Raw genomic sequence first — 16820 nt, forward strand, 5'->3', positions numbered from 1 at the left:
AAACCTTGGACAAATCTAGTTATAAAAAGAGATCTTTGTTAGCTACGGCAGTTAATCACTCTCGGCATATAGTTCGCGTGTGTGCAATTTGCCAAAAAATAGTTTTAACAAAAGAATTGCAGGTCTAAAATACTGTAGCAGGTTAAAACCTGTTGCACGAACCAACTAACCAACCAAGTAGCCACCGGCACCACCACATACAGTTATGGACAGTGATCCACAAGACGATTGGCACTAACCAAGTTGCCCTGATAAACCAGATCAATGAATCAAAAATTTTAAGTCGAACAGCCCACAGATCAGACATACAGCTACATAGGATTATAGGGGGAGAAAGAAAAGTCTTATATGCTAAGAATAACTATCTCTCTTACAAGCACACAATGAGCACAAAACAAAAGCAACACAAAGATATAGTTGATGACATTGCTGAACTGCACTGTCCTTACACGTCTGCAATGGTCACCTCGACCTCAACACCGGGCTCGATGGTGATGGAGGTAATCTGCTTCACCACATCAGGGGAACTGATTAGGTCAATCACCCTCTTGTGGATGCGGAACTCAAACCGATCCCATGTGTTTGTTCCTGACCAACAAATTAAAACGCGATCAGTCAAATTCAAGACTTAACAACAAAAATATGGTATCAATATCCCATTATATTCCACGTGCACTGGCAGAGCTTGATGACAGTCGCTGAGGTGGGCAATCTATGTAAGCACTCTCTATTTGACAAAATTATTCACTTAAATCAATTGTTTTTTCAAGATTTTGACAAATGAGAATGATCTTGGCCTGCTCTTCTAGAATCTAGACTGCTTCTTCTCCACATTCTAGAAGATAAAGTCATCAATAACTAGATCGTACTAAAACGTGTCAAACAGGCTTAGGTGTTACTGTCCAGAATATGAAGTCTAAAGTTACTCAAGGCTGAGATGGCATGAATCCCATTCCCACCATAATTTGACACAGATAACTACAGAGAAAACAGGGTAACATAAAACAAGGTGCATTGGGACCTCTGCTTCGAATTATAGCTCATTTTGGCTTTTCTAGATTCTAGGAGCATAGAGTTAGTGTATATCTAGGCGCATACCAAAAGCTATGGACCTATAGAAAAGCCAAAACAACCAATAATCAGGAATGGAGGGAGTCGATAATAACAGGGAAATAACAAAAATCGCCAACCAGGGTACTGGATAGATATAGTAGTTTTACATTTTACAATAGTAAGTTAGAAAGATAAATCTATTTAGAAAAAATGATTTTCAAAACACCAAACTAATTCAAATATAAAAATAACGACAGCATAATATTCAGCCTGTTCACTTGTTGGTTTCAGCCAGGGCTTATCAGCCGTGGTACAGTATTTTCCTCTCACAACAAACCAGCACCAGCCGGGCTTATCAGCCCAGAAACCAACCAGCGAACAGGCTGATTGTGTGAACTACAAGCACTTTAATGCCAAAGCACCTATTTATATTAGTGAACATATCAATGTATTATGTGTTCCTATTAATGAAACCACTAAAAACTCAATCAGTCAAATTAACCAAAGCCAACCCAAACAATTTCAACAGCAGAGGCTTAGGAAATAGCTCGATACCTTCACCGCAAGGGGACTTGCGGGTGGTGATGTGGAGAACCTTAGTAGGGATCCTGACGGGTCCCTTAACCCTCAGTTGCTTGTCCTTGGCTCCCTTCACCAAATCCGCACAAACTGAAATGTAGCAGAATTCCCACACAATTATCACTTGTCAGTTCAATAATTGAAAGTAACTCTGCAACAACAGTCCAATATTCAGTGGAGCTTGCATCATAGCAAGTGACTAAAGACAGTTTAATCAGCCTAACGATACAAGACAGTAAGAAAGTATATACAAACAGTAAGAAAGTATATACAAAGGAGACGAGTGCAAACTTCAGTTGCCAATTCCTTCCTTCCATACCATTCAACAGAACAATCAAAGCACTTAGGCGCTGCACTGCTTGTGCATAGGCAAACAGCAAATCGAAACGCGCATAGGAGTTTTGTTCAGATAACCAATACGATAGAAAATGGGTTCACATACCCAGCAATTGTAACCAGCGACTAACTGTCTTAGAGATAGATTTGTACATGTTCTCGAGATTTGCACGGAAAGCAACAAGTTCGACAGGCAGATCTAAAGCATAATCGTAAACAATATACGAATCATCCATCAACGGAAGCTTGTACACGCCATTACGATATACTCCATACGAGCAAGATTAGCTAAGATATTAGATCACATCAGAAAAATATGAGTCTGAATTCATAAGGTTTGGTTATACCTTTCTCCAAGTTCTTGACGTTCTTGGATGAGAGTGTGATGCGGATGCGGTTGAGCTGCAGCTCGGGGGCATCCTCGACGCCAAGCTTCCCCTTGAGGCCGCCATAAACTGCCGCCGCCGCCATGGTGCTCTTGCGCTCGGGGGAAGGGGGGTCTTCGCTTACTCGCTCGGCTGCTCGGTCCAGGCGGCGCTGCAAGCTAGGGTTTTTCGCCGGAGGATGGGTTCGAGGCTACTTATATGAGAAGTTAACGGGTTGGCCCAACTGTAACCAGGCTTTTAACAGCCCAAATAGAACCAGGTCTTTAACGGCCCATCTAGTCTTACCTTTCACATTTGTTCTCCAGCATCCATCCCACTAGAGCCCACAGCACGATTCCACGCGGGGAAGGAGCCCGGCCTCATGACACTGGGCGTCGATCGCGTCTCGCATCTCTCGCTCGGGCGCCGCTTCCCCTCGAGGCGAGGCGAGGCTCGCGAGTGGTGACCAGCACAACCCTGACCTCGACCTGGCATGCGCCGTCGCCACCACCTCGACCTCCGTCGTCGCCTCGGTCGCCTCCTCCGTATTTACTTTTGCCTTTTTTTTTGTTTTTACATTTATTATTTATCAGAGTTGATTGGAGCTTGGAGGAAAGCTTATGTTAGGTTATGAGTCATCAGGAGCAGGCTTGACATAAAACGTGTATTTCTGACCTTCTGCATCGCTTTACTGTTTTGACCCAAAATTTGCACTCCTTCTCTTTAGAAAAAAAAAACCCTCCTTCAGTGTCTGTAAGATGCTGAAAAGTAATAGGGGTGGTGATGTTCCCACAAGAAGCTCAAAGAGGAATGAAAGAACTCATCTCACAAGAAGCTCGAAGAAGAATAAACGAACTTACCTCACAAGAAGCTCAACAAAGAACAAAATAATTTGCAATGAAGGAGAGACAACTGAGCTATTGGCCTCAGGTCTGGTGGTCCTTCCTCTTTCGTGCTCATGTTTCTTACAGCTCTATCTGGGCACTGATAGTTGTGTTGTATAATGTTTCTTTAACTAGGTGACTTGCATCAGGAATCAAATCAAGGTGTTTGGAGTGAGCTGAGTGAAGAAGTTGAGTCAGATTTGTCTAAAAGTGTTGTGTCACTTGCTGTAGCCGATGGTGATTATATGTGCTGTTGTACTCTTCTTTCCCAGACATATTAAACATTGCTAACTATAATTAATATAAATTATGATCTTGTGCAGAGCACAAGGTGCTATTTGCATGCTCAGGCGTAGCTATAGATTGTGATGGAGATGCTACAAGGTTCATGAGTTCAGCAAGCCTGGTTAAAGCTTTAAATGATAAAAGGAAAGACCATGATAACTTGAAGGTTGGTGCTGATAATCATCCTTTACTATTTTTTTATTTTTAGTTGTGATAATTGTGAACTATGTTTACTCTCCTTTTGCTTTATCGCATAGATTGAAGTGCGCAATGAAGACCATGTTGTCGTGGGGTTTTTGGGAGAATATGATTTAGAAGACAACACTGCTACTGTCAATGTCAAGATTTTTTCTGATCTTCGCACCGTAGGATTCAATGATGTGTTCAAATTTCAGCCCCACAGCAAGGTACTAGCTCTAGGCCGTGACGTCTCTGGCAAATTAATTGCCACTGGTGGGATTCTGAATGATAATCCTATATGCGAAGATAAGCCTATGTCTTCCACTTGTAAAATCTCTAAGGTACATCTGCATTTTAAAATGAGTATTTTAATCTGTTTTTGTTATTATATGCAATAAAGTGTATCTGAGATAACAAAGTGATGTCTGTCCTACTTACCTCTTGTTCACTTTATTTTTTTTATCAATGTAACAAAGGGTTGCCTGTAATTTTTTTCTTATGTTTGTTGCTAGGTTTGCGAAGGCGGGCCACTTTTTGATTTTGTTGGGAATTTTCTTGGCATGAACCTTTCTTTCAGTAGCAAAAAAACCTTGTTCTTGCCAAAGTTTGAAGTTTTTAATATATTGGTGGACTACGAATCTCTGGATGAGATGGAATTTCCTGCATTAGATTCTTCTAAGGCAGTCAGGTATGTCTTGAATATTTCCAATTGGACACCTACTCTTGCATACGCTATTTATAATGAGATAAGCCATTTTTTATGCCATACAATTGCGTGGTTTTGTTGGTTTCGCAGTAATTTGGATTCCGGTGTTGTTCCTTCTGTAGCTTTTGACATTTGTAGTCCTCTAGTTTTCAAAGTGTTACCCTTAATAATAACCTGATTCGTTTTCACCTATATATATATACCGAGATATTTTCTGTCCAATTGGCACATGCCACTATGCCATGTACTCCCTCCGTCCACAAAATAATGCAATTATGGGATGCGTGCCAGTCAAGCTAGCTGAAGTTTGACCAAGTTTATAGTAAAAAGTATTAGCATTTATGTCTTTAAATAAATTTATTATGAAAATATATTCTATAACTAATCTATACTTGTTTTGTACCATGAATGTTAGTAGTTTTTTATATAAATTTAGTCAAAGTTCACACGGTTTGACTTCTCGAAAAGCAAAAATTGCATTCTTTTGTGGACGGAGGTAGTACTAGGTTAACATATTCCTTGTGTCAATGTTGAATCCATTTATCTGTCAACTTTAATTAAAGAAAGGAGTTTTCTGTCTAGATATAATGGTCACACAGTCACACTGCATGGGGTGTGGCACCTCCTGACTTGAGGTTTTCTGTAATGTTTGCTCAATACTAACTTGTTTCCTTCATATATTTATGCATACCAGGTCAGGTCCTCTTTTCTCTATGTTTTCCTGTTCCTACAATTATATTCATGTATATCTTGCATGTTATGGTTTGTTCCATGTTTCCTTTTGGTACTCATGTTGATATTTTTCCGCAGGATTCGGGAAGGTTCCTTTGCTGAGATGTCTTACTCTTGTAAAGAAGGTGAGCACACAGCATCACTTTAAGCCTCTAGCATTTTCGTATTATGTAGTTCATCTTCATCTACAATAATATCTATTTGTAAAGTCGTCATAAATGGTGCAAATTTATAGCACATTTGTACTCTCATAATAGTTATTGACAAGCTTAGCTTTGTACAGTTGTATTTTCATAGAGTTAGTGATAATCATTTAATCACTTAATCTGTTCGTGGGTGTTTTAAGAACAATCACTTATAGTGTGTTTTGTTACTCAGGTCGTCATAATATATAATTAGGTATACTAATATAATGTTATATTGAGAATTTTGTGTGAATGTTACTTACCATACCCAATATTAGCATGTGTTAGTGCTAATCACATTACCTCTTGCTGTTGTTGCAGTGGTTAACAAGGATCAATCTCAGGATCTATAATCTTTGGGCTATCCTAAGCTGCCAGAATCAATGTTAAATGGTAGTGCCTGCAAATATCTTGACTTTTTATGCATTGTGTTTTTTTTTTACGGATTTACTGCACCACTTATGACTATTGTGCTTTGTATCATCATTAACCAGATGAGATTATTTTGGTTAATACTTTCGAGGAGCCTTTCGGTGACATATACGGTACAGGTGTCTGGAGTGAAATAAGTAAACCAGTTGCCTCTAACATACATGATAATATCGTCGCACTTGCTTCATTCAATTGTAATTTTACAGTGCTGTGTTGTTTACTGTTTTTATGTTTCTATGATCAACAAACTTATGATATAAATTGTGGTCTGCAGGAGAAAAAAGGTTTTTTGCATGCACAGGACTCTTTATTGAATGGAATGGACATATCACTATCCTGACTTCAGCGAGCTTGATTAGAGATTCTTCTTGTGAATACAAGATCGTCAAAAACTTGAGGGTTGGTAATTCTAGTTAATCTGTTGTCCCTGTTCTTTTAGTGAATCGCCTAAGTCTCAACTGTTTTTCATGGCAGATTCAAGTGTTACTTCCAAACGAACAGCATGCAGATGGGGCATTACAACATTATAATTTGCATTACAATATTGCTCTCATCAGTGTCAAGGATTTTTGTCCTACCGAACCGGTAAAGGTTCAATATCGGGGGTCTGGCTCTTTTGAATTACTAGCTGTGGGGTGTATCTTCAAATCTGGTAGATTGATGGCTAAAAGAGGGGAACTGTCTCCTATGCCGGTCTCATATGATTGCAAATTTCTTCGATGTTGCACATGTAACATCAGTAAGGTACAGCTGTTATTTTTTCTTATGTGCTATCATACAGTTGAAGTAAATAGTTGCATCTGACTGAGTTAAGTACCATGTCTGTTTGACATTACCAATGACAACTTCATCTGGTTGGGCTGTGGCATTGGAGGGCCCCTTCTTGATTTTGATGGCAAATTTGTTGGCATGAACTTCTATGACAAGTACTCAGTTGGAACTCCATACTTACCATGGGACGAGATTCATGATGTCTTGGAATATCTTAAGGGAAAAAGGTATGTCTAAATTTCCTTTTGGGTATATATTCAATTGCTTGTCATGTAGTGTATTTAGATTCCAAGAACGTGGACATGTAAAACTTCTGCGAGAATTTTAAAATGTTTATTGAAGCACATTCAGTGAGGCATGCATGATTCCTTGGTGTGTTTTTACATTCAGGACTGTTGCTGAAGGTGGCTATGATGTTAATCCCTTCGCCTAGACTGGACTCTTCCATAATTCTTAATTAGGTATTACATTCCTTGGTGTGTTTTTACATTCAGGACTGTTGCTGAAGGTGGCTATGATGTCAATCCATCTCTTTGCCTAGACTGGACTCTTCCTGGGGATCCCAGCAAGTTTTGTAACAGGTATTCTAATACATGGCACGACATTCTCTAGTTAAATATTTCTTGTGTACATTTATGGATGACATTACATTGTGTCCATATAAACAGATGGCCTGTGACCTTGCCACGGTGGTGGCGTCCTGAAGATTTGGCAAGACTTGAATTAGAGATTTATAGAACAAGACCCCAGTACGTGCTGTTGTGACATCATTGCAGGGGTAGAAGCACCTTCTTTTCTAACATGTTAAACTGTTGTTTCCATATACTTTATTCGATGGACCTGTTATGGGTTGACAACATCCAGAACCAATCTGTTGCCATATGTATAGCGCCTATTTTCAGAAACTGATGCTAATTTTCAAATATTAGACGTGTTCATGCTTGGGCTGTGCTTGGGTTGTACTGTTTGTCGTCATGGTGCTCTTGCGCTCGGGGAAAAGGGGATCTTCGCAAGGCTTCCACGGAATTTAGATGCTCTACAAAAATGGAGACTATTTCTAACGTGTTTCGCTTGTGTGAGTTTAGGTGGAAAACGACATTGGGATATTGAGGTCCAACTCCCACCATCTTAGTTCCTGGGATGGGACGATGGGTAGCAAGACAAGTGGCAGGGACATGACTTTCGATTTTTCAACAAAGATAAACACATGGTAGGCTGGTAGCCCATAAGCCCTAATGGGCCCGCCAAAACACTGTTCCGACTAATTTGTTGTAAGAAAAAAACAATATTTCGACTGGAAAACTAGCTGAAAAAGAAAAAGACCCATTATAAGTTACGCCGGGCCCGAATTCCGTGTAGCAAACATCGTTAATCAATACATGCTGGGTAAACAAATATGTATATGAAATTGTGACTGAATACGGGGCCCATGCAACACCCAAACTGAACTTCATTCTAAACAGACGTAAATAACTGTGCCATGATATACAAGGGAAACGATAATATATTTCCTTTCCCAATTCGACCTTCTATTTGTTAGATCAAAAGTACCGAACTAATTCCACACGATTCAGCAACATGCTCTACAAGTTACATTCTTGACCAGCAGCAAGACCTTTTCTCACCAAAAGAAACCATCGATGCAACTCCAGAAAGTCACCCAGAGATGTTAATCCTATAACATCGAGGAAGTAAAAAGGAAGAGAAAGTGTAGACGAAACAGCAGGGAAACAAAGCTGCATCGGTAGTGATTTACAACAAAATAAATCACACGATGCTCTCGAGGAACATGTTCCTGTTTCTAATGTCCATTTTCGTGGCTCTCCTGTTCCTCCTCTGCATCCTCAAAACGCTGGTCGTTGATTTGAAGCTGCAAGCCAAAATGCCGGTAATGTTAACGGAGAGTCTTATTTTTTTTTATCATAATTAGAAATAAATACCTCGGGACAGATAGTGTATTCCATTTTTTCAAACAATAATTGATTCACCACAGCAAAAAGTAGCCCAGAATCAAGTTTAATTCAAAATTAATATCACAATAAATCCATGGGAACAAAATCTAACAGCCTAACACTCATATTTGTGTTACATTATTGTTTTCAGCGTTCAGCTTTAATAGAAGACGCCAATAATCAACAGAGAGGCTAAATAAGGCTTATCTCAGATGGGCATTTGTTCCATCATATGCTTATACAATAGTAATGAAAATAAAACTTATAAGATATAAAGAAATTCATTGGATACCTCAATTACTGAACGACTGAGGTCATTTCCACCATTCTGACCTATCGGATTGGCACTGAAAAACTGGGGGCCATTTTCTGCATGCAAGGTAAGACATCTAAGTGCTGCTATCACTTTAGAGTAAACATGTAGAACAAGAGAAACACAATACTTACCATCAACCATGTCCTCCTCATCATGAACCCAGCCACCATCAGACATATCTTCACCATGGAACCAACCATTCTCCTCGTCGCGCTCTATGAATTCAAAAGATTACATAGATCTGCGACAGAACCTTTTTAAGTATCAACTGTAAATTCATGGCTTACCAGCATTAGGGTCAGGATTCAGTTCAGCACAATGACAGAAGACATCGAAAAGTGCATCCACTGAAGCTCTGTCAAGGATACAAGTCATGCAATGCCACGAACTATATAAAAAAGTTTGTACGATTCAAATAATCAAATAAAGTAAAGGTAGGCAGGTAATAATCTTATTTATGACCAGTTTCAAATTGGTAAAGTATACCCCTAGGATAACCAAGGGACCAAGGATTTTTCTTCAAGAACTCAAGAAACAAGAAAATTTAGTAGTTCGCTGATATCAGTTTTACAATTAAATTCACAAGGCTTATATGTGAGAATTATTTGCATAACATAATTAGTAGTGCCTTGAATGAGTTGACTAGATCACAAGTCCTAGAGACTAAATCAGCAAGCACTTGAACTCCAGCATCAAGCTCAAGGCATAAAGACATGCTTGAAGGAAATATTTTAATTAGACGAAGTTAATTCAAAAGGATACATTGACCGGGGTCCGCTAGTATGAGCCGCATTTCAGATACTCTAGATAGCTCTAGTTCATTTGCTTCAGGATTTGATTCACCAGCCTCCTCATCTGTACCAACTGCTGCCTCAATCTTCAAATTAAACGTACAAAAAGTCAGACATTTACACCAGAGAATATTAAAAACCAAACAACAGAAATAAACAGACAAATAATGATCTACAGTGCACCTATTAAACACCAAAAACAGATCTAGACTTCTCATAATCAGGTTATGCAGCTATTAAATAAAGTAAACAGGGTTCTTATTCGCAAACTTTTAACCAACGCAGCAGGGTGCAAAATGCACGTTCGCAAAAAAAAAAACCAACACAGCAGGAGTACCATACATCTGTATGCAAATGAGGGTTAGCTTTGTCATAAACTATAGCAACGTCACTGGTCACATATCAATGAAGAAGCAATGGGGAAACCTCATACGAAATAGGACAGGTACTCCCAGCAATCAAAAAATGAGACAAAAAGTTAACAGCCAACTCCTCTCATGCAAATAGAGAGCTTTTGTTCATCAGTGAAAATGCACGAGTTCCAAACAGGCAAACAGTCCATAAGAACCTATCTGATGGACCTTGAGTATATCCACAAGAGAACATCTGAGCACAAATGTCCCCAGAGTACCAATCAGAACACCAAACAGTGCAAAGCTATAAACACCAAATCCACAAACGTACCAGCTGCAACTTTGACTACAACTCAACTGCAACAGCCAGGAAACAAAATTGCAACTAAGCACCGTGTGACAAAGATCCTACACCGAGTAATCCATGATAGTTCTATGATCTGCGAATCAGAGCTCCTTGTTCTCCAAAAGCTGAGGTATTATCAAAACATCCAGCAAACGGCAGAAGAACGTTTTCTGTAATTCCGTAAGCAAAGGGGTCTCCCAGTAAGAGCCATCTCAAGCTGAAATGCACGGCCTAACCCACTAGGCCACTACCAACTAGTACAAGCTTACAGCTAAGAACACTGTAGATCCTAGACCACGGTCCAAGTCAGTTCAATGAGGTAGGCCCACACTTTAGGAACATATAGCTCAACTGATAGAACATCAGAGCTACGCCTGATCAATCTCTGATCCTGATCCTATTGGACCTCAAAGGGCAGTATCTACAACGAGCAAGTATCAGCAAACGTAGCGCTTGCTGCTCCAATCACCTGAGTGTAGATGCAGGGCGAGGGATACGCCTCCAGGTCGCGCGACACGGCGTGAAGCGTGATGTCGAGGAAGTCCACCGCGTAGCCCTTGCCCTTCTCCGCCTCACTAAGCCAAATCACCCTCCTGGTGGAACCAGCCAACAGTTAACGAAACAATAGGCATCCGAAAAAGTGTCGCAGCCAACCAGCCATAATCTGAGTGAGCTCAATACCTGGTGGTGACGAACAGAGTCCCCGGGGACTCCGGCGAGCGGGGACCAAGAGCGACGGTGACGGCGCGGTCCACGCGGACCAGCTCCTCGCCGGAGGCGGCGTCGAGCCGGGGCGTGCCGTCGTCGGCAATGTTAGTGAAGAGCTGCAGTCCTGGAGCCATGGGTGGAAGCGGCGGGGAGGCCGAGGAGCTAGGGTTTCGGGCCTTGAAGGCTTCGGGGCCTGCGAGATTTGGGCCCTGTTTAGTTCACCCAAAATCCAAAATTTGGCACTATGCAAAAAGAAGATTCCCCGTCACATCAAACTTGTGGTACTTGTATGAAGTACTAAATGTTGACGAAATCAAAAACTAATTGCATAATTTGGTTGTACTTTACGAGACGAACGTTTTGAGCCTAATTAGTCAATATTTGGACAATTATTACCAAATAAAAACGAAAAGCTACAGTAGCTACAGTAGCTACATGAAATCTGGCGGCGCCAAGTTGGGTGCCAACTAAACGTGGCCTTGGGGATTCTTTCGGAAGGGTTTAGCGGTGGTGGAGGACCGTGCCTGTGCCGTGCGTACGGCGCTATGTGTTGGGAAACGTATTGCGCCGAGCAGTCGACGAAGGTCGAAAGGGAGAAGGGACCGGAACGGTACAAGTAGTAGCTCCGGCAGGGACGACGGCTGCTTGCAAAAAGTCTTGCTAGGCCTCGTTTACATGCTGAAAAAATTTCAAACCGATGAATAGTACTACTTTCGTCTTATTTGACAAATATTGTCCAATCGTGGACCAACTAGGCTCAAAAGATTTATCTCGTGATTTCCAACTAAACTGTATAATTAGTTATTTTTTTACCTACATTTAATACTCCATGCAAGCGGCTAAAAATTGATGTGATGGAGAGAGAGTGAAAAAACTTGGAATTTTGGTGGCATCTAAACAAGGCCCTAAGTCCTTGTTTAGTTCCACCCCAACTTTTAAAAAGTTGCTATAGTATCTGTCACATCGAATGTTTGCGGCCCGTGCATGGAACATTAAATGTAGACGAAAAGAAAAACTAATTGCACAGTTTGGTGGGAAATTGCGAGACGAACGTTTTGAGCCTAATTAGTCCATATTTGAACACTATTTATCAAATAAAAACGAACATATTATAGTAACCCAAAATCCAAATTCCTGGAACTAAACCAGGGCTAACAGTTTTTTTTAAGTCGGAACTGTTTTTCTAGAGAGGAGCTGGAGCCGCACTAATACACGTCTCTTCTTCTTAAATCTAATATTTTTTAAAATACTATAGTTGAGCTGTTTTTGTCAAATGTTTTTCAGCTTCAACTCCGCTACAGAAGCTGCTCCACGTAAGGAGCCGCGGCCCTGCCAAACACGCTTAAAAAATATTTTCCGACAAGAAGCCCAAGGAGCCAAATCTAGAGCTGAAGCAGGAACCAGAGCTAGAGAAAAAAAAAGTGTCTTCTTGCGAGTAATAGGTCTTATTTAGCACTCCAACACAGGCTCTGGCTCCTACCTCCGTCACCGGAGTTGGCGGAGCAGCACCAAATGTACACAGGAGGAGACATTTTCGTCGATGATGTGAGAAGCCAGAACCGTCTTCGTCATATAGAGGTGAAGCCACAAAATGGGGCTCCATCAATTCCGACACGGTAGCACACGCGAGTGGAGCCTTCCCAATACGTGCTTACAAAACTACAACTAGATCATTTTTTCAAGCATTTTCAAAACAGCTTCAGCTCCACCGGACAAACTGCTCCACGAGAGGATCCGGAGCCCCGCTAAACTAGCCCTACTACTACCATGTATTTCGCAATTCAAAATACTTCTACGAATTTTCAATTATATTAGTATAATTTCACAAAAAAATTGTCATACTGTCTTTTGGATCTATATAAACCTCTTATAACTAGGTACATTTTGTCATGAAATATGGTCTTGGACCTCCTTTGGACCATACTAGTACTAGGATTCATGGAGGAAATTTTTGTAAGATTGTAACCTATAAGAATATTTTTTCTATGTGGCCCTTTCAGACAAAGAATTCACATTTTCAAATCCTACAAAATTCCTATGGAAAGGTTCGATCAATAGAAATTTTGTAGAAAATCTGGCATATGGCCCCGTTCGCTTGTCTTAAAAATGGCTTGTTCGGCTTCTTTTTTCAGCCGGAATAGTGTTTTTCTCTCACAACAATTCAGCCGGAACAGTGTTTTTCAGCCAGTTTCAGCCAAGTTTCAGACCAGCGAACGGGGCCAAGTGTATCTCTCTATTTCTCTAATTCATGTGTTTTTGTGTTATATCTAGATGTTTCATTAAAACTTTTCTGCATTTTAAATTCTTGTAGAATTATAAGTGACATGTAACTCTAGTCCTATATTTTTCCTCTTTGCATGTTTTAGATGTCCTTGAAAGAGGGAACAAACATAAATCGAGAAAACACGTGAACATATAATAGATACATTACCACGTAAATCAAGAAGCATTGTTTTGTTGCCACTCTGGCAGACAAGGGATGCCAAAGGCGCAAAGATTTTCTTTTTTTTTTCACGAACAATGGAGCAAAAACTTGATAGAAAGAGATGGAAAGATTTCGTTCCCCTGAAAACACCATATATATAGTGTGTGTGACTCTTCTGTTCTTGTCCTAGGACAGTCCCCCCCTTCGTCGATCAATTATTTCTGACCAGATCACCTATGAACTATTTTTGGAGCATGTGCGCCTAAAATATTTCTCAGTTTTCTCCATTTCGTCACGGGACAAAACCAAATAGACCGTACATACCCACAGCAGTCACCGAGAATCCGTAATGCATACCGTTGGGTTCGATGCACCGTCACGAGCAAGACCGGCGCCCCTGTGCACGGCGAGGCATCTACAGTGTCAGCGTACACGAAGTCACGAACCCATGAAAAAAGTGTGAGATACCCACGGCCCCAGCCTCCCAGCAAACTGTTGTTGCCTTCCCGGCCGTGAGCGAGAGGCCGCGACGACGCGCAACGTTACAACACGGACGCTGTACAAGTACAACCAGTTTCACAGACCACAGTGCACAGTAACCGCGCTGACGCCCCGCCCCGTCGGTCGGCCCGCGAGCTAAATGCGCTGCCCCCACGGCCCCACCTCACTCACCCCGTGGCCCGTGCACGGTGCACTGGACGAGAGAACCGACGAGGTCCGGATGCACACGCCCGTGCGCGCGACACCGACACGGCGACACCCAGCAGCAGGCCAGGCCAGCTGCAGACCCAGCACGGCGAAGCGAGTCCACAGGCGCCCGTCGCCTCCGTGGCAGCACGCCGCGGTCGCCTCTGCCGTGCCCGCGGGTTTTCCGCTCTTCCCCACGTCGTCCACTGCGACAAGACGTCCAATCGCCCGGTTAAAATTTTGGTCGCTGGCCGCTGGTCCGTCCGTAGTCCGTCACAGCACGTCGTCGTGCCCGCGCCCGGCAGACGGCAGTCAAAGCCTGGCGCCAGCTCACTACTACAGTACTACCCGCGCAGTGGCACTGTGGCAGCGTGACGCGGCCGGCGCGGACGACGAGGGAATGGCGATGGCAGGCGGCCTCGGGGGTTGCCAACTGACCAGCGTGCGTCCGGCCGTCTGACTCGCGTGCACGGTGTGCCAGTAGCGTCACTGTGACCGCATGACGCCTTCCTGCCTGCCAGGGGACACGACTCACAGGGCCCCTACTATGAGGTTCTGCCAGTCGGTCTGTCTAGGCTACGCATGCGCTGAATGTTTTTTTTCCTTTTTATTTTTATTTTAACGTATTTTAAATCAATAATAATCTATTTTTTAATCTAACTTGTTTGATTGCGCCAATGACCAAATTATGTTGTCACGTCATATGCAGTAAAGTTAACATCAATTATCTAATGAGTAGAAGCATTTTTATGTCCTTTTCTTTAGCGTGACAAAATGGTTTTGGCTTAGTTCCGTTTGGATGCGATTCTAGAATCCGGATTCTGGATAAAAATAAAATAATCTCTTATATTTCCTGGATTTTGTGCATGTATGTTAGAATCCGGTCAAATCGTTTGATGATATTTTAGAATTACGAGAATTTTTTTATCCGCATTCTTACGCTTGTTTAGATGCCATCCAAATTCCAAGTTTTTTCACTCTCTCTCCATCACATCAATTTTTAGCCGCTTGCATGGAGTATTAAATGTAGGTAAAAAAATAACTAATTACACAGTTTAGTTGAAAATCACGAGATGAATCTTTTGAGCCTAGTTGATCCACGATTGGACAATATTTGTCAAATAAAACGAAAATAGTATTATTTATTAGGTTTACTTTTTTTGCAAAATGAACGAGGCCTTAGAATCAAGGAACCAAACGGTACCTCAGGCACCTTGGTTGGCACCACAGCAAGGAGCCCTAGCCCATGCTACCTTTTTACAATCAATGAAATGACGCTGACCAATAGATAGGAGTCTGCTCTACGAACATAAGATGCTCGAGCGCTAATCAGCCTGTTCGAGAGGCCGTATCGTATCGTGAATTATTTATTGTTGGCTAGTTTGGTGTGAGAGAAAAATACTGTTCCCGGCTGGAAATTTACGATTGTTTACGAGCAAGCGAACATGCTGAATTATCGCTCATATCATGCCTATGTTAATCACGAAAAAAAAACAAGGGATGTATGGTTACCTAAAGAAACACCGAACTCGAAAAGATACGTTAACTAGGTTGCTAGAAGCAAGCAAGGACACACTGGGTTCCTCGGTCCCTTCACTCATCCCTCCGTAGATGGACCACGAGGTGGTGGAAAAAGGGATAAACCTATATATAACAAAGATTTATGTTAATGTTAAGGTGAAGGAGAGAGAAGAAAATAGGGAAAAGAAGTGATCTGTAAGTTTACACACAGCCGATACACGTGCTCCAAGATAGTTTGAGAGAGTGGAAAAAGGGATAAACCGACAAGTATATAACAAAGATTTATGTTAAGGTGAGAGAGAGAAGAGAAGAAGAGAGAGAAAAGAAGCGATGTGTAAGATTACACGCAGCCGATACACATGCTCCAAGATAGTTTGTGAGAGGAAAAAGTGGTCGTGTATTATTTATTATTATTTTATCCACAGAACTCAACATTGTATGAAATGTAAACGATTCATTTGTGACCTGCACAAGACCAAGTACCATACATTTTTGAGACATCTAATTTTAAAGTAGGTCATCTGCTATTGTTGCGTTACAATCTCTCTGTGTTGGGGGGAACGATTTTAAACGGGCGATGGCTATACTGTGCTCCCTCTGTCCACGAAAAATACACTTTTCGAGGAGTCAAACAATTTAAATTTTAACTAAATTTGTATAAAAATTTATTAACATTCATGATATAAAATAAGTATCATCAGATTAGTTATAAAATATGGTTTTATAATAAATTTATTTAAACACATAAATATTAATACTATCGTAAGCTCCCTTTCTCGACACACTTCTCACAATTGCATTCTCCTTTGGACAGAGGTAGTATCGATGAACGGGCGATGGCGCCTAGATGCTGCAATTCTGATGGCAGTTCGAACTAGGCTCGTTTAGTTGCACCTTAAAATGCTAAATTTTTTAAGATTTTTCGTCACATCGAATCTTTGATACATGTATGAAGCATTAAATATAAATAAAAAATAAAACTAATTACACAGTTTAGACAAAATCCACGAGACGAATCTTTTAAGTCTAATTAGACTATGATTAGACACTAATTATCAAATAACAACGAAAATGCTACCATAACATTTTGCCAAAAATTTTGGTATCCAACCTAGCCCCTAGCGGACTGGCAACCACTAGTTCGATCAGTAATTCAGTATGGTCCTAGGCTCCTAGCCCGTGAGTCCGTGGCTCCGTGATCAGTGATGAACTG

At 41.3% G+C, this 16820-nt stretch overlaps 3 protein-coding genes across 14 annotated transcripts; 1 reads left to right on the top strand and 2 right to left on the bottom strand.

The window, feature by feature from the left end:
* Positions 1-228: 228 nt before the first annotated feature.
* Positions 229-2521, bottom strand: LOC136502845 (small ribosomal subunit protein uS10y-like). The gene is made up of 3 exons (XM_066498099.1): positions 2316-2521; positions 1609-1722; positions 229-588 (listed from the first exon to the last, which is right to left on the bottom strand). The coding sequence occupies exons 1-3, from the start codon at positions 2437-2439 to the stop codon at positions 446-448; spliced, it is 381 nt and encodes a 126-aa protein (XP_066354196.1). The 5' UTR covers positions 2440-2521; the 3' UTR covers positions 229-445.
* Positions 2522-2689: 168 nt separating this feature from the next.
* LOC136502855 (uncharacterized) lies at positions 2690-7423 on the top strand. 12 transcript variants are annotated; one of them, XM_066498149.1, is made up of 13 exons: positions 2690-3263; positions 3353-3454; positions 3541-3668; positions 3760-4023; positions 4195-4370; positions 5199-5245; positions 5627-5698; positions 5800-5874; positions 6012-6136; positions 6212-6481; positions 6552-6735; positions 7003-7089; positions 7177-7423. In XM_066498149.1, the coding sequence occupies exons 1-7, from the start codon at positions 3092-3094 to the stop codon at positions 5656-5658; spliced, it is 921 nt and encodes a 306-aa protein (XP_066354246.1). In that variant the 5' UTR covers positions 2690-3091; the 3' UTR covers positions 5659-5698; positions 5800-5874; positions 6012-6136; positions 6212-6481; positions 6552-6735; positions 7003-7089; positions 7177-7423. The 12 variants fall into 12 exon arrangements, with proteins under 12 accessions (XP_066354246.1, XP_066354232.1, XP_066354236.1 ...); XM_066498135.1 differs by having other exon boundaries at positions 5627-5931; XM_066498139.1 differs by having other exon boundaries at positions 5627-5874.
* Positions 7424-7989: 566 nt separating this feature from the next.
* Positions 7990-11549, bottom strand: LOC136502924 (chloride conductance regulatory protein ICln-like). The gene is made up of 8 exons (XM_066498175.1): positions 11454-11549; positions 10948-11176; positions 10736-10859; positions 9539-9653; positions 9064-9123; positions 8908-8991; positions 8753-8829; positions 7990-8378 (listed from the first exon to the last, which is right to left on the bottom strand). The coding sequence occupies exons 2-8, from the start codon at positions 11106-11108 to the stop codon at positions 8310-8312; spliced, it is 690 nt and encodes a 229-aa protein (XP_066354272.1). The 5' UTR covers positions 11109-11176; positions 11454-11549; the 3' UTR covers positions 7990-8309.
* Between the last annotated feature and the right edge of the window lie 5271 nt (positions 11550-16820).

This window comes from Miscanthus floridulus, chromosome 1, assembly GCF_019320115.1.
Source record: "Miscanthus floridulus cultivar M001 chromosome 1, ASM1932011v1, whole genome shotgun sequence".
Lineage (NCBI taxonomy): Eukaryota > Viridiplantae > Streptophyta > Magnoliopsida > Poales > Poaceae > Miscanthus > Miscanthus floridulus.

What these genes read in the sequence shown, in the direction of transcription:
- LOC136502845 (XM_066498099.1), bottom strand. Translation starts at nt 2,439, where the DNA reads ATGGCGGCGGCGGCAGTTTATGGCGGCCTCAAGGGGAAGCTTGGCGTC. An exon ending in CGTCAAGAACTTGGAGAAAG is followed by an intron (nt 1,723 to 2,315) that starts GTATAACCAAAC and finishes GCTACATTTCAG; the next exon opens with TTTGTGCGGATTTGGTGAAG. An exon ending in CAAGTCCCCTTGCGGTGAAG is followed by an intron (nt 589 to 1,608) that starts GTATCGAGCTAT and finishes TTTGTTGGTCAG; the next exon opens with GAACAAACACATGGGATCGG.
- LOC136502855 (XM_066498109.1), top strand. Translation starts at nt 3,092, where the DNA reads ATGCTGAAAAGTAATAGGGGTGGTGATGTTCCCACAAGAAGCTCAAAG. An exon ending in GTCACTTGCTGTAGCCGATG is followed by an intron (nt 3,455 to 3,540) that starts GTGATTATATGT and finishes GATCTTGTGCAG; the next exon opens with AGCACAAGGTGCTATTTGCA. An exon ending in CCACTTGTAAAATCTCTAAG is followed by an intron (nt 4,024 to 4,194) that starts GTACATCTGCAT and finishes GTTTGTTGCTAG; the next exon opens with GTTTGCGAAGGCGGGCCACT.
- LOC136502924 (XM_066498175.1), bottom strand. Translation starts at nt 11,108, where the DNA reads ATGGCTCCAGGACTGCAGCTCTTCACTAACATTGCCGACGACGGCACG. An exon ending in CGCCCTGCATCTACACTCAG is followed by an intron (nt 9,654 to 10,735) that starts GTGATTGGAGCA and finishes TTTAATTTGAAG; the next exon opens with ATTGAGGCAGCAGTTGGTAC. An exon ending in ACTAGCGGACCCCGGTCAAT is followed by an intron (nt 9,124 to 9,538) that starts GTATCCTTTTGA and finishes ACAGAGCTTCAG; the next exon opens with TGGATGCACTTTTCGATGTC.